The sequence below is a fragment of the Larus michahellis genome, chromosome 8, assembly GCF_964199755.1.
Source record: "Larus michahellis chromosome 8, bLarMic1.1, whole genome shotgun sequence".
Lineage (NCBI taxonomy): Eukaryota > Metazoa > Chordata > Aves > Charadriiformes > Laridae > Larus > Larus michahellis.
In genome coordinates this window covers 2372160-2394680 of record NC_133903.1, presented here as the reverse complement: position 1 = coordinate 2394680, position 22521 = coordinate 2372160, and the positions used below count along the sequence as shown (strand labels likewise).

The window sequence follows — 22521 nt, the reverse complement described above, 5'->3', positions numbered from 1 at the left end:
TTTAGGAAGTCTAAACATAGAAAACATGCTTTCCCTGTTCACATTGGAACAAAAGCTTAAATGACAACTCCAATTTTAGATGCCACCACCTACTGATTATCCTGTGTGCTCTAACGCCGTAACTCAGCCCTGGCGCATTGCTACAATACTAGGATTTTTGTAATCTCTCTGTATAATATATAACTGGCCACGCCTTCCCAAACCATGCTGTGCACCCTGCTGGTGGTACGGGAAGGGGTTTCCAGGGGAGAGCAACAGCGGGTGCTGCCCATGGTGTGAGGACATGGACCAGTGCCGAGAGGCTCTGCCCAGCAGTGATGGGTTGGGGACAGGATTGGCACCCCTAGCACGGGGAGGAAGGAGAGGAGGGGCAGGTGTGACCCTGCTGGGGACAGGAGAAGGAAGCAGAGGGGTGAGGGTTGCCTCTTCCAGTCGGTACGTATAACTGTACGGGTTATAACGGTTGCCACGGGTGTCTGCTGCCACAGCCAGCATCTCAGCTGCTCCTGGGGTCAAAGCAAATGGAAATGAAAACCCTGTTTCAGGTTGTCAGGGAAAAAATGCTCCATCTGCGTATCTGTTTTCGGTAAATATTCTTGCCCTTAAGTTACCAAGGGGAAATGGAAATGTTTGTGCGCATGGTATTTATAGAAAATGAAAACATGTAAACCAATTTGTTCCCTGGAAACCTCGTCCTCAGGGATGTTTTCTCGTCCCCTCAAACTGCAATGTCTGCCTCTTACCAGCGCGTTCCCTCTGACCTGATCAGGGCAGCAGATAATGCTGGCTCAGGCACGAGCCTTTAGGATCTGCTGGCTAGAAGGGATCCCGGCTGTTCTCCGGAGAGAGATCCATGTCTCCGCATTGGCAGCTGCCGTGGCCCCCACAGGAGAGGCGGGGGCCCGTGGGGGCCAGCAGCACCCAGTGTGTGTGGGGAGCAGCGGGCTGGCGTCCCACCGGGTGTCCTTGTGGGCAGTGGGGGGGGGGTCTGCCAGGACCTGGGGGGCCTGTAATGGCACGGGGGATCTCTGTCAGGGTGTGGGAGGATCCCCGTCAGAACCTGGGGGGGGTCCCTGTTGGGGCATGGGGGGATCCCTGTCAGAACCTGGGGGATCCCTTTCAGAACGCGGGTGGATCCCTGTTGGGGTGAGGATGGATCCCTGCCAGGCCCTGAGTGTGAGTGGATCCCCGTCAGAACCTGGGGGGGTCCCTGTTGGGGTGCAGATGGACCCCTGGTGGGGCGCAGGGGCTTAACTGTCAGGGTGCGGATGGGTCCCTGTGAGGTCCTGGGTGGATCCCTGTCGGGATGTGGGTGGATCTCCGTCGGGACTCGGCTCGGGCGGATCCCCGCCAGGCCGCGGGTGGATCCCTGCGGGGGGCCCGCGCCTTTCGGGATCACCCAGGCAACGGGGGGGCGGGGCATCCCCTGTGGCCACGCCTCCCGAGTAGGGGCGGGGCCTGATTCCGTGGCGGATCTCGTCGCGGAAAGATGACGCTGACGCGCCGCCACACGCCGGCTGGGCACCCCGCAGCACGCGTGTTCCAGGTGGGCGCTTTAAGCCCGAGCGTGGCTTCCTATTGGGCAGCCGGCTGATTGGCATGCCGAGGGCCAACCAGACGCCTCCGCTCTCTCCTTGTAGCCAATAAGAGGGAGGGGGCGGGCTACGGCGCCAAGTGTGGCGCTCGGTTAAATGTAGAGAGGAGGCGGGTTCCGGAGGTGCGTGCGGGGATGGGGGTGTGGGCCCTGGGGGTGTCCACCGGCCGCGGGGGGGGGGGGACGGGGCGGCGGTAACCGGGGGGGTCTCCCCCTGGTGCAGCCCCCGGCCCCGCTGCGGGTGGTAGCCCGGCCTGTGGGTGGCGGTGGGGCAGGGGGTACCGGGCCTGTCCCGTGAGGGGCGCTCCGGCGGCCGCCCCTGGCAACGTGCTGCGCCCATCTAAAAACTGCCGCCTCACGGGGCCTTCGCTGGCTCCGCAGTGAAGGAGAAGCCGCGCCCGGGTCCTGCGTGGGGGCCGGGGCTCGGGGCCGAGCGACCCGCGCGTGGGGGGGGTCCCGTCTCTCGGAGGGTGTTTGGGGGTAAATAGTGGTGATTGGGCCAAGTGTCGGGTCCGTGCTCGCACAGAGAGAGTGTGGGCAGCCGTTGAAAGCCACTGAAATCAGATTTTCCCTCAGAGCAATAATACGCGGTTACAGCTAGACCTGGCTTCAGAGCTCGGCCTTCTGCAGCTCCTGTTCGCCTTCACCCTCGTGTCAGTGTGAAGTGAAAGATGAAACTCATGAGGCTTAATTCTTTGAGCACAGTTTTTCCACGTTCTATATGAATGTGGGCCTTGCAGAACAAGAAAGACACTGAGGTGCTGGAGCGTGTCCAGAGAAGGGCAACGGAGCTGGTGAGGGGTCTGGAGCACAAGTCCTGTGAGGAGCGGCTGAGGGCGCCGGGGGTGTTCAGCTGGAGAAAAGGGGGCTGAGGGGAGACCTTCTCGCTCTCTGCAGCTCCCTGAAAGGAGGGGGCAGCCAGGGGGGGTCGGGCTCTTCTCCCAAGGAACAGGCCATGGGACAAGAGGAAACGGCCTCAAGTTGCACCAGGGGAGGTTTAGGATGGATCTTAGGAAAAATTTCTTCACTGAAAGGGTTGTTAAGCATTGGACCAGGCTGCCCAGGGCAGTGGTGGAGTCGCCATCCCTGGAGATATTTAAAAGGTGGGCAGACGTGGTGCTGAGGGACATGGGGTAGTGGTGGTTTTGGCAGTGTTGGATTGATGGTCGGACTATATGATCTTAAAGATCCCTTCCAACTTTCACAATTTTATGAAAATAGAAAAATGCACACTATAAACACAACTGATGGTTTAAAACTATCTGTTTAGTAATCAAGTAGGCTTACCTTGTGCTTGTGGGTATGTGTGTATGCACACATATGTGTATTAATGAGATGACTAACAGTCTCACTAACACTTTTGGAGAAGAGAGAGGCCTGATCTGGTGTTACCTGAGGTAGACGATTGATCCAAGAGTACCACGTGGTCTGTTATAACCTGCAGAAAGCACAGCATTGGTTATGGGGAATTACTGCCAGGAGCGTCACATGCATTTTCCACAACTGGGCCTGAGAGGACACTAGGTGTTGAGTTTTGCACAGGAGAATGACATTCTAGTTTTACAGTAGCTTAACTATAATGTATTCCTAAAGAAAACATGATGAAGTTCTCCAAAATTCAGTGCAGACATACCTTTTCATAGTTAAGTAGTGACAAATAATAATCCTACCAGTGTAATTATAGTATAATTCCATCTGTATACAAGCCAGACATTTAATATAAAAAAAAAGATTCTAATTGCAGTTTGGTGGTTTCTGTTACAGAATAGTTCTATTTGAGAATGCCAAAAATGAAGGCGGAAAAAAAAGAAAAGAAGGCGGAAAAAAGAAAAAAGCTAAAGCAACATGTGGCCCAAAAGGGAGGGCTGGAATCGGAAACTGAACCATTGGAAACTGAACCAAAGAAAAAGAAACAAAATCTGCAGGTAGGTTCTCCCAGTTTTGACTATTTAATTCAATAAAACATGGATATATTGTTACCTGTGATTTGACAGGCTTAGAGATTCAGTACTGAGTCTGTACTGTTTGATTCAGTTGCAGTGATTCCTTGGATGTGATATACTTAGAGTAGGAGTTTAAAGGAGAGGATAGATTAAACCAAATCTGGATGGGATTGTGGCAGTCAGAGTACATGGTCTCTATTTGTTTTGGATGCTTGTGTGAAAAAGAGAATGGGTGAGAGAATGTGGGTGAAAGGCAAACCAAATGGCTTTAAGCAACTGTCATTCGGCAATATAGGCGTAGCTTAAGTCTTCTTGTGATCCTGAGTGGTTGGAAAACAACAAAAGATGTTTTCTTGGAAATCCTCTTGATTTTTGGAGAGGATGTCAAGTGGCCAGAAGGTGTCAGCAGTCTCTTTGTATTACTGAACACTTTATGAATTAATTTCATAAGAAGGAAATCAACAATACTGAGGTGTTATTTAAGTGGAAACTTAGAGCTCTAAGTTTTTTGTGATGGAGATGATACATGAACAGGGTGATTCGATTCTGCTGTTCCGAGTGGTTAGTATAGAATGTGGATCAAAGAAATATGAAGCGGTTTGATAGTGTTGAGAAGTAGAGAAGGAAAGGCAAAGGTGTCTTCGTCAGGAATTCTCAAGGTGATGTTAGGCCATTGTCTTAAAAATTCTGTTATGTTTCCTGGCCTAACATAAAATAGATGTGAAAGCTGCCTGTTAATTTATTTATTGGGAGATGTATGCCTCAATGGAGATGATATAAGTAACATCTGGTACTTATTTTGTTCTTAAGACTTTGAGCTCATTGGCAAGAACATTTTTTGAGAGCTTTTGTATGCATAAGTGTCTCTAGCTTTTACATTTAGGGTTTGTGAAGCACAAGAAAAGCCACCCTATTGGCAGTAGCTATTCAGAGGTCTGTAAATTCTTGCAGTTTTGAACTCAGCAAAAGTGCTCCTAAGTCAAGTAGGGAAAGATTGCGTCTTTGTCTATATCAAAGCAAAAATAGAAAATCTGGTATTTATAGCTTAATTAGAGGAACATTTCTCCTTTCCTTTGCAGGGTGTGTGTTATAGACTTTAGATTCACGGCACTATAATTCAATTTGAGTGAAAATAATTTTCCAGGATAAAACACTGTGAAATTGAAATGTCAAAATTAAAATTTTATTGCCTGTGACAATCTGTGTAATTTCATATAAAAGGGGAAAAAATCCCAGGTGGGCTTCAGACCCTGAGCAAGCGGGGCCTTTTTGCCTCACATCTGATGGCAAGTGATAAGTTCTTAAACCCGTAAATGAGTATTTGTTGGCCGTGCAGACTGTAGGACTGTGAAAAAAAGAGCAAATATTAAATGGAAAGAAGAATCCTTAATACTATTAGGGAACACCACTAGGCACAACCGTTCCTAGAATTATAAAAGTTGGTGTCAGTGGGTGGCTCAGACATGTGTATATAGTATTAGTTTTAGGGAATACCATATAAGGTCTATGACAAGCCATTTCTTGGCATCAGCTTTATAAACTATAACTGTTGATAGTAGGAAAGCATAAGTTAGTAGACCCCATTTTTTGTTTGAAATGGCTGTTGAGAGTGAAAAATCTGAGTCAGATATTAAACAATTTTACTTCAGAAATTGCTAGTAGAAGTTAGCTGTTTACCAGTTTATGATCGTTACTCAGCATGCGTGCTCCCAGCTTGTGTGAAATACCCCATTAAGTCACAATGGCAGTTATGCTTTAAAATGCTTTTGGTCATCAAACCTTGTCAGCGTGGAAAATGTATCAGAAAACAAGGTAAAATTGCTTTGTGCGTCCAGGAAGATCAGGAGGAAACTCCGAGGCTGCTGTGATGTGCTCAGTTAGTCTGGGTGGTTCCAAAGAATACATTTGGAACAAAAATTAAGGCAACTGCTGAGAATGTTTATTCTGTAGCCTTACTTTCTTTAATTTTATTTCCGTTACTTTAAAATAAGCTGGAACCTTGATAGATCTGCAGAAATTCCTGAATCGTGACAATTGGATTCGGATGAGCTGCGGTTGACTTTTAATGCAGTAACTGAATTAAAGAAAACTTTTTTTTGGCATTCTTAAAGTAAAGATGGGTAGACTCCAGTTTCTCCTAAGGAGTCTCATATGTGATGGAAAGAAGTCAAAAGATAGCTATATAATAGCTGTATACGTATAATATACATTGCTTTTGGTGGAAGAGAGGTTTCACTGGTTCATTAAGTCATTTTACTTCCCTGTGATTTGTCTTTTTCTATTCTAGTACAGCAGTTTTAGTCTCCAAAGTGGAAAATGTAAATCTTGAATTGATTTTGTTACAGAGCTGCAGGCAGGCAAGTTGAAGTGTGTCTTAAGTGACTGGATTTAGCGTACATTGATCATTCCTTCATGAAATTTGTTTCAGAAATTCTTACCAGCCAAAGACTAAAGCATTTTTCCTTGGAACAGCTTGACCTTTCAGAGTAATCTTGATGTTTTATTGATTTTCATCTACTCAATTTCTTCTGTTTACATTAAATAGCAATAAGCAATTCAAGACCAATATAAATGTTTTCATGAATGATCTTAGAACCACACAGCTCTAAGTGACACATCTCTAGTGGAGCTGAGAAATACAAGTTTTTAAATCCAATTCAGCTTTGTGGGGTTTTTTTTCTGACAGATTTTCATAATGTTACTGTTTTATTTGGCTACTTGGTAATAAACACCACATTTTAAACACTGATTTTTTTTTTTTTTAAATGCCTGGACATTAGTTGTACTTGGTTTTTTAAATTGTTTTGTAGTTTACTAACATACCAGTATGTTAAACATTCCTATGGTTGGAGATTATTCTTTTGAATTGTCATATAACATAGGCATAAAGAAAAGAGATTTCAAATGTGCCGTCTAGGCTGGTGGTCTGAAGTGAAATACTGGCTTCTTAAATAAAAACTTTCTGATGGACCTTGTCTGAGACAAATTAACTATGTTTCAGTTCTGTGGAAAAAAAATAAATATTTACAATATTGTTAATGTGTCGTCTTGACCTAAGAGAGGCATTAGAAGTGCTTGTTTGCAGTTACCCGTGTCTTGCTTCTGTTTATGGATTTCTTCACCCTTCAGAATTTCAGCTGCCTTAGTGCCACCGCGCTTATCGGAGCACAATACTGACACAACACGGCAGGTAGGGAACAACATGTTGTGGTTGCTTTGTTTATGAAGGCTATTTGAGTCCTACCCAGAGTGACCTTACTGTATCAAAGGATCTTTTAACCTTGTAATTTAAGGGTACATCTGGTTTCTCCAGTGCCGTTTTCAGAGCTGCAGGCTTTCTACAGAACAGGAAGAAATTTGTCCAGAGGTGAACATCTATTAGGCAAGACTCAAAATTCATAATCTATAGGGAAAAAAAAAATATTAATTTCCTGTTCCTTCCCAATTAGTCTAGCAAACATTGTAACTTTGAGGACAACTACAATGACTAAGAGGCAATCAATCTTTATTAATGAAATCCCGTTGTTGGTGGTTGAAGGGTACTTTAGGTAATGCTCATGCAGTCACTGCGCATTTCCTTCCATATTCTTTCTTAGCTTCAGCATTGCAAATGGTTGGAGGGGGAGGAATCAACATTTTCCCCAGTTAAAGGCAAAATCAGTGGGAAAGGAATTTAATTTTTGAGATTCCATGCAGATAGTACAAACAATGGCAAATAAACAAGTGGCTCATGGCGTTTCTTTAATCAGAGGGCTAGTGTGCAGGTGCCCAAACAGTAAGATCTGCTTACTAAATGGAAAAGGGCAAAATTAGTAGGGAAAGGGTTTTTCTGTTCAGCTTTTTGGAGGCTATCGTAAAGGCCAATAAGGAGTTATTAAGCTAGTACTAGAGCAAAGCGAACCACAAAAGAGGATTCTTTAGAATCATTGTTTGCTGGTAGTGGTGGAAAACCCCATAAAATTATGTTTAAGCTGTGAAGATAAACATTTTGGCATGAGCGTGGTGGAACAGCTTGGAATGCTACTTCGATCGGATCTCTAATGCTGCTTGTAGTCGGGTAACTGGGGTGGTAATTTGAATGTTTAATGAATGCAAACCAGACATTCATGCTACAAAGCCTATCAAGCAGATACTGTAAAGCTATCATCGGAAAGTCTATTTATTTATTTGACAACCCACTAATTCATACCAAAGCCTATTGTTGAAATAATGAGTTGTGGATGATTTGCAAACTCACTCAGTAATCCTTTATTGTTCCATTAATTTATTTCTTTAATTAATGGGAAGCTTACCTTGTAACCATCAAAATAACTTGGTCTGTATTTTCCCATCCTAACAAATGCCGCGAAGTTACAACTTAGTGTTGATGTTGCAGGATTTTCTTCTGATTGCTGGGCTACAAATATTAGATGTATCTTATACATTAAAAAATATACTTTGGGAACTGATTGCATTGCAGTTCCACTATCAGCTCTTCCTGCGTTTGGTTTGTTTTGCTTTACTAGCTTAATCCTCTGTTGTATGCATTAGTGTTATCTGCGGTTACTAATTTTGGTTTAAGAAATATGTAGAAAACCAATCTTAAATTCTGAAAAAAGGAAAATAAATTCCCAAAATTTCATTTTATTTAGCATAACCACCTAAGATTTGAATCTTGTCTTGTACTGGGTTTTTTTTGACCATTTTTAAAAGATCTCTAACATGCAAATAGAGTTTTGTCCGTGATATGAAGAGAAGATGACACAACCTTTCACCTTGCCCCCATCCCTCCGTCTCCCCCCACGCCTTGATGTAAGGTTGTATCAGCAGTTGGCACTTACCCAGTGATAAAGGGGGGGTGACAGCTGTTTATCAAAAATGGCAAAGTTAAATGTCAGTATGGATATTAGTGCACTCCCTTTAGCCTGTAATTGACATGTTGGGCTTATTTCTCTTTTCTTTGGGCTACCTTTCAGTTGAATGTTTATTCTTGTTTTATTTGTATTATTCTTACTTGTGCAAAGAGACAAGTTTGGCCCATTGGCTTCCGATTGCCTCGCTGCAGGATGGCCTTCTGACACTTGGAAAAAAAAAATTATGAAGCTATAAACCCATTTGGCATTTATGACTTACTGCGTGAGATCTTACTTGGTTTGTCTGCTTTCTTATCATCTATGCAATAGTTCTCAAATTAGGAAAAACAAAATAAAAACGCCCCAGACTTTGAGGGCAGCTGCTAATGGGACTGAAACATTTGTTTCCTGCTAACGCTTTTTCATCGGAATATTGATAGTTGTTTTAAATTATTTTTTTTTAAATTAACCATACATTTATTTATATTTAAGAGGGGTAAATTTGATTGTGACACTATATAGTGTTTATAGAGAATAGTAGGCCTTTTGTAAACAGACGTGTCTAAGAAGGCACAAAATAGTGTCTGAAATACGGATATGCATAGATTAGGCTGAATAATTTTACATTCCTTTGAAAATTATTTTTGTAATGGTAGGAATAGATTTCCCAGGAAAGAGTATTCACAGCTGGGAAAACAGTTGCTACTTTGAAGATGGTTTTCCCAGGCGAAAGGCTCACGTCCCCAACTGTGTTTGGTATAAACAATATGTGGTGTATTTCTTACTTTTGTTTAAAGGAATTGTGCATTCTTTGTTACATATTAACCAGCAAGAGTTGCATGCTAATTCCGGGTATTTGCCTCAATCTGTATGCGTTCAAAGTTGATTCCTTACTTTTATTAATATAGTGAGGGTATTACAGTGATGGGGAGTTTGATGGTGAAACACAACCCTCCCTTCTTTGCTGGTAAGAGGGGAAATTCTTCCTTCTCTTCTTGGAGCACGTACTTGACATTTCCTCTCTGCTCCCGTTCTTCACTTAGTGGCGAGACCTTCCTCGGTGGTTCTTGTTAGGTTTCCAGTATAAATCCATGCTTTCATGACTTAGCTGCAAATACCTTCACAAAATTGAAATTCAGCACAGGGTGCCCACTCGTGGGCTGAATTTGTTGAGTAACGGTCTTCAAGCAGTTGTGGAAGTCAGGAGCAGAGGCAAGGTCTGCCTGGCTACGTGTCACCCAGCTCCAGTCCACTGAGAACACTGTCAGTTATGGCAGTTACGGTGTTAATGCCCTCTAACTCATCATAGAGAGGGGCATCATAAATGAAAATTGCTGGGAAAGGCCCAAATTGCTGAATACAGAAAATTTGGCACAAACCCTCCAAAAATGTATAACTTAGTTTAAAAATAAAAAAAAAGTCCCATTACACGTTTGAATTCACAAAACGCATTCCACTTGGCAAGCAATTCAAGTTGTAAGCTTGAAAGGATAAACGTTTGCTACATTCTGATATGGGATAAAGAGCAGAGAAACGGGCATTCGGAGGCAGTTGTTCTTGACAGGGCTTGAAACTTGGAAGTGTGTAGAGTGTAACATACTAATGTGAGCCTGATTCCTGTGGATTTGGTACTTCCTCCTTATTGCTCTTGGTATTATTTTGTTAATGTTAATTTGTTCAAAAAAACCCTAAAATGGCACAGATTTGGATATTTCACATGTTTGTTCTAAAAAGCAGCAGTTCTCCCAGTCCTTAACAGAATGCTACTGCTTTTTTAAACAACGTAGGAGTCTGGTATAAGGATCTTTATAAAATAGAAAATCCAGTGTATTGATGGAATAGATTTAAAAATAAATTAAAAAAAAAAATGAGCTGATAAAAGGGGGATGATGGCTGCTTCCACAGTACAAATGAGAAACTAGAATTATTTCCCCAGAAGTTTCCTCCTCCAAAACACCTTGTGTGTTCAGATGCAATATTGTGAACCATAGGAAAGTTTAGTATATATTTATGTATGTTAATAAATTACAGTGTAGATAACGTGGCTCTTGGATATTAGATCAAAGCCACACAGATTAATAAACACTTGGAAAGTGCTTGTCTGTTACATCCAACAGGTAATTAGAACAGAAAAGTAATCCTTTGACTTCTAGAAGCTGCCTGAAGTAATGAGGGTATGAGCATGAAGGTGCTCGACAGGACGACCTCGCGCTTAAAGAACCAGGCTCTGTCTTTGAATGCATTTACTTATTCCTAATTGAATCCCACAAGAGCTCTCTAGGACATCAAACAGAAGATCATCAACCGATGTTTTATTAAATTTCTCAGCACTATCTTAATAATTTGCATCTGTAGAGCAGGCTTTTGCAAACAGCGTACACGCAGAAGGGAAGACGAAGCTCTGCTCCCTCCATCTTATGGTCTGAAGCATTCAAAACTGTTCAGAGAATGCACCCAAGACTTAGAGCTGCATCGCTTAAAGGTTATATACAAGAGAATAGGAAATCTTAAGTATGTGGGGAGAAGAAATGCTTTTAATAACTGTCATCCTATCCTACCTTTCAATTCGATACTGAATCATAAATGAGAGTTATTCATGTTTACCCATTTGTAAAATAACTAGGTGGGTGCAGAACTGTTAATGCTGAACGGTAATACAAAGCTCACTGAAATTGGTCATGGCTTTTTTTTTTGGACTCAGAGTAGACTTTGGAGCCTTCATGTGCCTCACTGGCTGGTTCTTTTTTCTAGTTACCTTTGGAATAGACAAGTTTTTTCTATTTTATTACAAAAGCCCCATCTTTCATGGCTACTCTTAGGTCCAAATCTGTAGCTCCGTGATTTTTCTAAAGGCATTTTTAATAAACTTGTGGGTTTTTTTGTTTGTTTGCATGGTAGAAGTTTACCATGCTTCATTTAAAATATGGTTGTCGTCTTTACAAAGATTCGTCCAGATTAAGTAATAGTCTGCTTTGGGCTTAGAATAGGAGTGACCGACTGTCCTGATCCTACAGGTCATGTAATAAAATCTTCTGGCCAAGACCCAAAAGGTCTCACTCGGTATCAGTGAAGGTCAGGAAAAGCACAAACCTAGTGCTGTGTGCGCTTTACTCGTAACTAAGTACTGGAACACAAGAGTTAAAAGGTTTCTGTAGTCACGTAAAGGTGATTTCTCTTTTGTAGTTCTGAATGGAGAGAGAATGAAAGGAAGAAAATCTTATTTGCCGTTATATTACTGTTTCTATCGAGAAAATGCCTGGGAAAGGAAATGTTTCTGCTGCGGCGGCAGAAAACAAATCTATCTCCTCTGCTATTAGGCAATTCTGCCTCTGAGCTCTTGCTGTAAAAATAGCCTTAACTCCAATTTCTAAGGATAATTTAACAATATTCCAATAATTTTCCTGTTTCTCTAGTATCTCTTTTTTTCCAAGTTTTTCTGAAGTCCTTCCAGAACATACATTCCATGCCATTTGAAAAGGTTTGAAGCCTTTAATTTACAGGCTTGCAGCTCAAGTGAGTTGGGACTTGGAAGCAAAGCTGCTGCTTTGGAAAGGCTTCCCCTGTTGCATTAAATATTTATTTAGAGTAGATTTTACTTTTTGGTAATTAATAGTTCATTAGTTTGTTAATTCAGAACTTAATCTTCTGTATATACCTGTAGCAGACTTTGAACAATTTGAGAAAATAGGTTGGAAAGCTGAATATGTTTTTATCACTGGGGTTGAATGACTTCAGAAGCTGTTCTAAGCACACGGGTTACTTTGTGAAATTCAGATAGTCGTCTTTACATTTTGTAGTGGAATTCACTGGATGTATATATAACAACTGAAGTAGCATGTAAGTGACCCAGTTGTAAGTAATGAGCTGATCCTGTGCTGTCTGAAGTCCCAAGAAGACGCTGCTTTTCTGTTGTCACCTTGGGTGGCTGGCTCAGTCTGCAGCTGCTTGTTCTTAGCTCCTGGCTGTGCCATGCTGCCATACGTATGATGGCATGGAAGTCTAAAAGGAAGCCGAAAGCCAAGGGTGTATCATATGTCAATGTGGAATAAATAGTTTGGACAATACTGTTGAAGAAAGGACACCTAAATTATAAATATGTTCTGATTTTCAAATCCAGCATGTCTTTCTTTAAAACACATCGCTGGGATGTACCACAACGTTCCTCCCCGACAGCCGGGATGAAGAGCCCATGGAAAAGATGGTGTGTGTGCGTGTCTTAAAAATGGCTTGTTCCCTATCGTCTGTTGTTGCAGAGTTAACATCAAAAAGATAAAGTGCAATTCCAAGGTGGAAGTGGTTTATTGGTGACATATTTATTAAACAGAATGTAGAAAATAATAATTTCTTAACGTGAACAACCTGTGCATGCGGAATGGCTAGGGCTGACTGGGTACCGACGGGCTGCTCTGGATGTATTGGTAATGTAAGCATAAACTTCTGTGGCAAAGATATAATTCAATCAGTTGAATTAAACAGTGAATTTGGCTCTATGCTCTTCTGTGATGAAAATTTTACATATTTCTCTGATGGTCTGAATGGGTAAGGTAAGACTTTCGGAGTGGAAGGGAAGGATACTGTCCCTTAAGATCAAACCCTTATCTTTGTTGGTTTCAATCAGAATGAAGTTAACAAACTAACTCGTTCACCTTCATCAATAGCCATTAAAATTCAAACCTGCCTTCTTCATACACTCACTTGTTTCGCCTATTTAGGCAGAAACAAGTTCAGATGGAATTAAATGATAATTAATGCTTTTACTTATGGTAAACCACTTTTTAACACCTCTGCCATGTGACAATCCGAACCATTCAAAATTGTCCAGACAACCTTTTGCAATCTTAATAAACACTGAGAGAACCCAGCAAAATCCTTACACGGGGGAAAACTCAGTTAGCTTCTAACATAACTTGATGGCTGGAAAAAAGCTTAGAGCCTGCACTATGTAGCCAGTGAATTTTGTTTAAAACACAGATACTTAGAAATTCTAAAAGCATTTTCATGTTAAAACTTCGTGTTCATCTTTTTTATTTTAAAGCTTGCCTATTTGCAGGTTTAGTAGAATGGATTTCATATGCCAGATAAGCCCTTTTCAGTTACTAATATTAGCATCAGATTACATTGGGAGAGTGTAAGATGAAGCCGTATCTTTTTCATTTGATAGAAACAATATTGAAGAAAACCACGTTTTAAAGAATTCTGATTTTTGCTTATTTTAAAAAAAATTATTGTACAGCGTACGTTGTATTTTGGAATTGCTGGCTTGACTGTTCTGAACGCTAGTCTTCTGCTTTTCTGTGGAGCAGCAAGGGGAAGGCAGGGGTGACTTTTCTTATGCCTTGCCCGTATTTTGTCAGTCCTGCGCAGACCCTGGGATCGCCTGACGCATTGATTCAGTCACGTGCCCTCACATCATGTCACCCTTTTCGCAAATTGGTCAAGCTTCATCTTCAGAATGACTGACTTTGCTTTTTCTAGGTGCGGGTGTGTTGTGCCTGCACAGTCAGTGTCTGGGGTACCTCCTAAAACTGTTAATGGGATGCAAAGTTACAGCATCTCTTTAACATGCTAAAATGGTTTCAGATATCTGTTTTTCTCACATCTTTCTACATGGCGGACGGAAGACTGTTGCTTTCAGTTGCGTCAGGTTCAGACTGGTGGTAGTTTGTGCTGTTTCTGTTTATTTTGTATTTTCTTTCTAGATATTCAGTAATACTCTGCATTCACCACATTTTTGTGTTAAGGTATGATTTTCAAAAGCAGTTAACAGTTTCAGGGATTCTTTTATCTCTTTTTTCCTTTTTTTGTGTGTGTGCTTTTCCTAATACTAGACTTTTCTTGTCTGGAAACTTGATATAGAATATTATAGCACAGACTGTAAGCATCTGTGATAAGCAGGTTTTAAAATCTGATAGTTGTCATCAGTCCAGCATTTTAGAAAGGCATACAGAATCCTTTCCTTAAATTTGTGAGAGACCAGAGAGAAAATTTAAGTGAAGTAGTTACATCAAAATTCTTACTCACATTTCCCCTTTCCCCTGCACTCCAGGAAAGGTTTTGTTTACTGACGATCAAGCTCTTTAACATTAAAGAAAACTACAGAAAGTACAAGTCTCTTCGTTCATGGATAAGCCACAGTAATGCGTTATTGCAAGATGAAGGGCTGCAGAAAGCATGTTGTATATATATAAATACATTAAAGTTGTATGGGGTTTCTGTAAATATTACTTTGTGCGTTGCTGCTGTGAAGAAAAAAAAATAATTATAAAGTGTGCCATTTTTTCACCTGGAGAGGACTTTTTATTTATTTAAAGTAAGTAGTATGTTTAAATTTAGTCATTTCAGGCACAGTTCATAAGCCTGTACCAAAATATCAACAGTAGGAAACTCATCACGTAGTTTAAATTTGTAATTTGGTTTTAAATGTGCAATAGGTTGTTTCAGGTTGAGTAAATATTTTTTCGTACTACAGTAATCTTATCTTTCCTAGATGTCACTGTGATATCAGGACATTGCTGAATACGATCATGTGGAAACAAACGTATTTCATAGTACGTATGAGCAGGCATTTGCTGTTGCTCTCTGTTTATTACTATAAGCTTCCCAGCAAAGACGCTTTCTTGATTTGTTACCGACGGTGGTGATGAGGGGGGTCCTACCTTGGCCAAAGCCCAGATTCCTGTGTTGGAAAGGAAAAGGAGGGCAAAGGAATTTACTCCTGTAGAATTGGGAAAGTATATTCCTGTAACCCCAAGTAAGTTATTTATTCATGGCAAGTGTCAAGACGACACAAACCAAATATATCTGTAAGCTCAGAAGATGTGTCTCTCTTCACGGAATTGCATTGCCAAGAGAATTATCCATTCCTTTGGTCCTGTGTTGTCTGAAATGGCCGTCTTTCAAGGTGTGATTCATGTACAGTGGCAGTCGATAGGATATGAGTAACTGTGGCTAATTCCAAAGGTGAAAATAGTGAGGAAAAAGGGCTATGTGTGATGTGGCACAGTGGTGCGAGATTTCTTGCCAAGCGTTGTTTAGCAGCTCTCACTCAGTGCCGAGAGGGCATGGCAACGCTGGCAGCTTTCTTGAGAGAAGCGAGATTTGGTGTTCTACAGGGAAGGAAGATGTGCCTAAATGTCATTTTTCCTTAGACTGTGGTTAACCGTCATGTGCAAATAATCAGCGGCTGCCGCAGACTCCACCCTGCGGTTCCTGTTCCAGTTGCAGGAATATCTACTTATCTATTTCAAATTCAGCCATCGTCTTGTGGCCTTTCTGTGTATAGGTCAAGTCTTTTGTGGCCAAAGCTTCCACTAGGAAGCTCAAAGTATTTCGTGAGAAATATGAGTGGAATCATTGTTTTCACTGTTTTCTTTATTGCTTAGTAACTTTAGTAATTGTTTTAAATGCCTACGTTTAAAGATCCTTTAAAAGCTGTTCGTGTGCTGATTAATTCTTATCTGACATTAGAAATTAGGACAAGGCATCTTGTTCCGGTGCTGAAGTCAATGAGCACAGAGGTGAAATGGGTTTGTTCACTTCAGAGATGCAGCAAGTGATGTTTTAATGATCTCGCACACTAATCTCTAGGAACTTATAGCTTCCTCTGGACAAATGCAGCAGTATGCTCTGCTAAACATCAATCAGATTTAAAACCCAGTTAGTTTCTAGCAGAAATTAAAACCACTTGTTTTCAAGTGCGTGGTGCTAACGTTTGTTTTCTTTGTATAATTTATCTTCAAATGAACAAAGCAACCAACGTGCATCTTAAACTCTTGAAAGGCCAGTGGTTTCTGGAGGTGGGAGAGATGATGCACAAATCTGATGATAGCTTATCACACTGCCCGTTACGCAAGTTCTCCCTTTCTAAAAACTGAGGTTTCTGTCACTTTCAAAAGCAATTCTTATGCTTTGCAGAAATTGACTTCTTTTTTAAAGCCACAGCATTTTGTTCTGGCCACCAAAATAGGCCTGCTAAATGTTAAGAGACCTCCTGCAACTTCGCTTAAATCTGAAGGCAGATACGAATGTCTGTATATATGTATATATGCACTGGCATTTTGGACAAAAGGCCCAGTTATGTCTGTCCTGGGAAAGATCGTCTTGGGCAATCCTTAAAAGACAGAATGAAGCATTATGTTTTGCTTCTGTAAAGTTCTTTGAGATGAGCAATATAGTTACAGACGATTTCAGTTTTGATCAAGTACTGATGTAAACAGTAGATTACATTTATGAGACAAAACCTCACCATCGTGCTAGATTATATAAAGATTAAAAAAAGTGAATCGTGGAAGACATGCCAGAATACAGTGACAATAGTACTATGCAGTTGTTCTAAGCAAAGTCATTTATCTTAACATATTTGGATGAAAAAAAATCAATGTTTTCTGCATCTCCACATCAATACTTTGTAACGATTTTTTTTCCCCCCCACTGTTATGGCAGCTTCGTTATTTCAGTGGAAATACCTTATATACATCAGCAAAGTCGCACGTCTGATAATCAGGTTACATCTAGAGTCTTCCTAACTTGATAAAATTTTCTTCCATATTGTCATTCGTACATGTGTAATACAAAATAATGCTCCTTCAGTGCTCAGCTTTTAATAATCCTGTTCATAATTAAATATAAATTCGACTAAAACATATTCTTCTACATTAAAGTCTTGTCATAAAAACATTTTGAATATAAACCTTCAATACTCAGTAGAGCAATACTATATATATATGTACACACACAAATGCACTTTTTCTGTTAGTAGCAAGCATTTTGTTCGCTATTTGCACAACTTCACAGTCATATGTTTTATACAACCACTACTAAATCAGACTTCTGATTGCTCGTTACTGTCAGGAATGACAGACGTTAAGGCAGCCTGACAAAAGCGATGTAATGTTGACATTTTTGTTTTCTGTTCAATATACAGCCGCAGTTTGTCTCTGAAGGTTTCCCCTAGAAAACTGTAAATTAAGGGGTTCAAGCAGCTATTAGAAAAAGCTGCTAGGTTCACAATGTGTCCTGTTAAAGGATAATCGTGTCTGAAGGATGGGCTGCTTGAAGAGACAGGCTCGCTCTTCTTTTGAAGAAGTTGAACGCTAATGAAGACATTTTCAGGTAGCCAGCAGATAAAGAAAACCAAGACAACAACAAAAATCATCCGAAGAGCCTTCTGCCGCCGCAGCCGAAGACTCCTGTGCTTGTGTGCTTTGATAAGAACTCGAACAATTAATGAGTAACAAAGACCGATGATCACAAAGGGGATAATAAACCCCAAGGTTATTTCTAGCCACTGGATTTCTTTTACATCTGCAAAACAAAAATAGACCTCTCCGGTGTGTTGTAAGTGCACAGCTGTAAATGGAACTAGTGCTGCAGAAATAGATGCCATCCATATGAGACCACAGCTTAATCTAGCGTGTTGCATAGTGCGAAATATGTTGGACCTCATTACTTTTGCCAGTGCTATGTATCTGTCAAAACTCATCCATGTCAGAAAGAAAATGCTGCTATACATGTTGATCTGAAGGAACAAAGACATAAAGGTACAAATAATAGTGATATCGTAATACTTTTCATCAAGATTAAAAACCTCAATGAGAGAATCGGCAACTAAAATGAGATCAGCTACTGCAAGGTTTATGAAATAAAGGTCTGGAATAGTCATTTTTTCACGAAAGCTTATGTTGACAACCAGTATCAGAATGTTTCCTACAAAACCAATCGGAAAAAGAAATATTGTGTAAAGACATGATAAGAAAAGACCGATAACATACTGTTGGTGTTCTGATTTATCGGCTAATCTAGAAGATATGCTTTCATTACACAAGTGTGATCCACTTAGGTTAAAAGTTGTGCTGTTACATAGAACAGGGGACACTGAGGCAGAGTAAGTTTCCATGGTTAAAATAGCTGCAGAGGAGATATTAGTACTCACAGTTTGGTGGTAATGCCAAAACCCCAGATTTTTGGTTGTTTTCAACTAGGCTCATGGTAAGCATTTTGTTTGGAATGGAAAAAGACGTACACTTTTGTATAGGAAATTAAAATTCTTGAGAAGTCAAATTAATTAAAATTGACTGAGCTATAACAGTACAAATAGTAAATTTCTTAATTTTTTTTACAGGACGCTATATACATTGCAAATGAGAGAATTTGCAGTTCCTGTATGCCTTAAGATCATGTAGGAATCTTTTTACCATTATGGTACTTGGCTCTCTTCAGTAAAAGCTTTTCATCGACAGTGTTTCTTCAGGCAGGTTGGAAGGTAGCAGAATTTTAGCTCCATTTGTTTTCTTTTAATAATCAATGCACATCCTTGGACCTGCAATTTGCAAATGGAAAACCATTAATCTCCTACTCCAGCATTGTATCGTGTACCATATGCTTCTGCTAACTTAACATCCACAGCTCAGGCTGTAGGAAACATCGTGTTTGAATATATCTGTAAAGGTTCAGTGAAAAGAACTGAAATTTGTTCTAGATGATAATATATTCCGAAGGCAGGTCTGTTAAAATTTTGTGTACCCTTCAGGGATTCAGTATTGGAAAATGTAGACACAGAGAAAATCAGATGAGTGAGTTTAGCCTGCAAAAAATGTGTTTTAAAATTTATAGACACGTATAAAAAGACCTGTATTTATTCCTCATCAGCTTGTAAGACTATTAAGTAGCAGAGTCTGTGGCTGAGAAGGCAACAGAGATGAAAAGCAGTTGGTTCCTTCTACTTTTGGGGGAAAACAAAGGCGAATTTTAGAAACGAAGGTAATACAAGCAGCATATTGATTTACACCAACGTTATTATACTCAATTTGCTTTTCTTTGGGATTAATTATGTTGCCCTGATTTCCGGATAGGAGTGGAAAGTACCGCTTGTCTGATTTGTTTACTTACATATGTTGAATGCTGTGGCTTGAAGCATTGCTAGAAGTTTATTTAAAAGAAAAACCCAATGAAACAGAAGGCAGCCCAAACAAACAAAGCAGCAAGAAAATGATAACCCAGGGGCTTTTTGTGCTAAATTTCAAATATTTTGAATAGCTTTAATCTTCATCTTACTACCAATCTCCTTGATTTTAATTGCAGTAAAACATGTAAAAAAAAAAAAAGTTGTTTACTAGTAAAATTCATGCATATTTCCATGTTTTAATGACTTAAACCCTGCTGATGTACAGTCCGGGGGAGAAAAAGGAGCAGACCGCTAATGGAGCAGGGGTGTTAGAGTATCGTCAGTCAGAAATACAGCTCCCAGTGTGCTTCCATCTATTCAAGTTACCCGCAGTACCTAGCAGAGGCGGAAATAAAAATATCTGCTCCAAAGCTTTTATTTGTTAATGAAATAGGCATAAGTACACAGTAGCTATGTATAAGCCTTTTCATAATGTAAATCTTTAGGCTAAAATATCCATCAGAAATTGCATTTATTTAAAGAAGTTTAGCTGTTTGTTTCAAGCAGCTGTGGCAGCCAGACATGAAGTGTTGTCTTCTGTGTAACATCCTTTTATGTTTGAATAAGGCAGTGAAATGCTTTAAATGCAGTAAAAGATAAGCTATCAGTCTAAGCAAATGGTTGTAAAAGGTCGGTCTGTGGTCAGGTTTTAATTACATCTGACAGGCCACCGAAAGGCAGGCGATTACAAGCATTACAGGTAACCAAGTACTGAGAAACTCTTTATTTTACCTTAATTCCATGTCTCCAGAGCTGATTTTTTCCTCCAGATGACAAAGGCTGGTTCTCGCGCGGGTACGCACTTAATGGATCTGTCAACTTCCACTCCCGGCTCAGTAAAAACTTGTATTTAGGTGTGCAAAGCTGCACTGAATGCCACCTGTTGACAATTCAGCAGTAAAAAAAAAAATCATATAAAAGTCTATTCTGGTTTAAAACGTCTTAAATAAAGGATATTTTACAACAGCAAAATGCAGATCTTGCTGCATGTCCTTGGCAATAAAACAAGCTTTATAGATTCCCAGGGTTGTTCTAATTTGTGTGCAGTTGAAGTGCTGCTGAACAGCCTTATAAGGCTAGGATTAACCCTGTTTCTGCTGGTTTCTTTTTTACTAGAACTAGCCAAGCATCTTTTCTCTCGTATTTATCAGTTTTATTTTGCCTAATGTTCATTTTAACCTCCTTTCCACCTCTAGCGTTTTAGCAAATGATATGCTCCATTCAGACCTTCAGCTGAGCTGATCAGTAATTAAGTGATTGATTTGCAAATCGTAACGAAGCAGATATTACATAGATATAAAGCAATAATTACTGCTGTGCATGGTATTTTTTTGAAAAGCCTCTGGACAATCTAAAGGGAGATAATTGGATTGAGAGAGACCTAGCAGCTGAGGAGGGTCATTTGCTAAACTGACAATATAAATTTCAGTTTTCCTACCTTCAAGTCGATCCCATTTTGTCTGTATTTAAATTTTCAGGTATACATCGTCATCCTCACCCTTCTTAGAACTGCTCAGCTCAGAATCACATGGATAAAATAAGCTTATTGTGCCGTGACCGTGGAGCCTCAGTCTTGCATAAACTCCCCAGAATTGCAGGTGGGGTTTTGCATTTCAGCTGTAGGGGAGAAAAAAACCTCCTTGGCGTTTCCAGACACACCACCTACTGGTGGCCAGAATTCTTAGGACGGAAAGAAAGTTAACCTTTCTCTTTTTTATAGAAGAGAACTGTTTCATTTGCATATGTTGCTTTTTATGATCATATTGATCCGATACCTGAGTGGAGTGCCATTAATGGCCCTGCTGCGGGAACAGGATGAATTAGATCTCGGCATTTAGGATTTCAAGAAGCCAATTTTACCCTTTCAGAAGCGTGGACTAAACAATTAACATGTCATTCTAGTGAATGTATTACATCTATTGCAATGGTAAAATAGTTTTAGGTTATGAAAGATCGCATCTGTAGAAAAGTGAAGCAAAAGTTCTTTACAGCCGTGGCTTTGGGAACAGAAGGCACTTTGCCTCCAGTGCCATTGAGGCAAATCGATTATTTCCTGATTTCTTGTAACGCACTGTGCATAGAAACACAGGATTTTGGCAATGTTTAAGATGTTCTTACGCGATGGCTCTTCATAAATAGCTTTGGAATAGATTTTTATTTAGCTTAAAAGAAAATTTGTGCAAATTAGTGCTGGTAAAGATTGTCAGAGCAGATGACTCCTGCGTGTGGAATGGTTTTGGGGGGTGTCCCCGGGGCTGTGAGGACAGAGAGCCCCAAGTGTTTTGCTTTGAGACACGTACAAATGTGATTGCGTTAGAGGACTGCAGTAATTGTAATGTTAGAAAAATCTTGTGATACCGGCTTTGAAGGTCTTAATTTTTTGCTGTCCTAAAGACCAGGATTATGAAGAGTCTTTATTGTTGTTTGTTGATCATGTGGTTTTGCTGTTCTTAATTCTGTCCTTCAGAGCTCCCACTGATCTTGTAAGGGCCAGAAGGAATTTTAACTGTCCTTTATGCATAATGTTGGCTTCTGGGTGTTAGTTGTTTGTAATTACGGGGGCCTGGGTTTGATAATCAGCTGGTCTGTCTGCCCTTGTTTTTCTAGCTGTGAATATCAGCTGATTTGCTATTAAAATGTGTAATTCTCTTCTGAGTGCTAACTTTCTTTCGTCATGATAAGAAATATGTCACTTTGCCATACTTCCAGAATGGCTCGGAAATTCTCCTTTGAAAGACCCACAAAGTAGCTGTTTTTCCTGCTAATAGAACTAGGAAGCATAAGAGGCTAAATCTAGTATTATTATATTGTGTTATTATATTGTAATTAGTGAGTTCTGTATTTCACTAAATATTTTATGAGATGATCATGTGAATTCTCTGAATCCTGTTTCCTAAAGCAGATGACAACATCTTCAGGCTCTTGTTTATGCAGGCAAATTATTGTAACTGATCAGTCTATCTTAATCTCACTGTTCCTCGCTTCCATATTCCATAAAATGTCTAAAACTAATTTTAGCAGCTGCTGAGCGTTGTACCCTTTTTCCCTGTCAGTTGCTGATACTCCATGGGACTCCATAGGGAGTGCCTTACTGATCCGTACTTAGTCACCGTCGTGACAGTGTTCAGTATTACAGTTCCACCTCTCCTTCCTTGTCTTGGTGGGCACTGAGACATGTGGGAAAGCGACTGGTGTTGGTAGTGTTTGTGT

At 40.5% G+C, this 22521-nt stretch overlaps 2 protein-coding genes across 12 annotated transcripts in view; one reads left to right on the top strand and one right to left on the bottom strand.

Moving 5' to 3' along the window:
- The first annotated feature begins 266 nt into the window (after positions 1 to 266).
- Positions 267 to 22521, top strand: part of CHLSN (cholesin) — a 129007-nt gene continuing 106752 nt past the window's right edge. For 3 of the 11 annotated variants that reach the window (XM_074598752.1, XM_074598744.1, XM_074598745.1), the window contains exons 1-2: positions 1555 to 1717; positions 3359 to 3519. Coding sequence is in view for 4 of the 11 variants with exons in the window: in XM_074598743.1 (XP_074454844.1) it covers positions 3376 to 3519 (144 nt within the window). In the remaining 7 variants the exon portion in view is untranslated. Of the gene's footprint in view, positions 436 to 1460; positions 1718 to 3025; positions 3520 to 6666; positions 6728 to 22521 lie in introns of those variants that run through there. The other 8 variants (XM_074598749.1, XM_074598747.1, XM_074598743.1 and 5 more) reach the window with 7 other exon arrangements.
- GPER1 (G protein-coupled estrogen receptor 1) lies at positions 12652 to 21056 on the bottom strand. The gene is made up of 3 exons (XM_074598735.1): positions 20750 to 21056; positions 20044 to 20191; positions 12652 to 18687 (listed from the first exon to the last, which is right to left on the bottom strand). Exon 3 carries the CDS (start codon positions 18262 to 18264, stop codon positions 17191 to 17193), a length of 1074 nt encoding a protein of 357 aa, XP_074454836.1. The 5' UTR covers positions 18265 to 18687; positions 20044 to 20191; positions 20750 to 21056; the 3' UTR covers positions 12652 to 17190.

Bases quoted from the DNA above. Each gene is read 5' to 3' on its own strand.
- GPER1 (XM_074598735.1), bottom strand. From the start codon at position 18,264: ATGGAAACTTACTCTGCCTCAGTGTCCCCTGTTCTATGTAACAGCACA.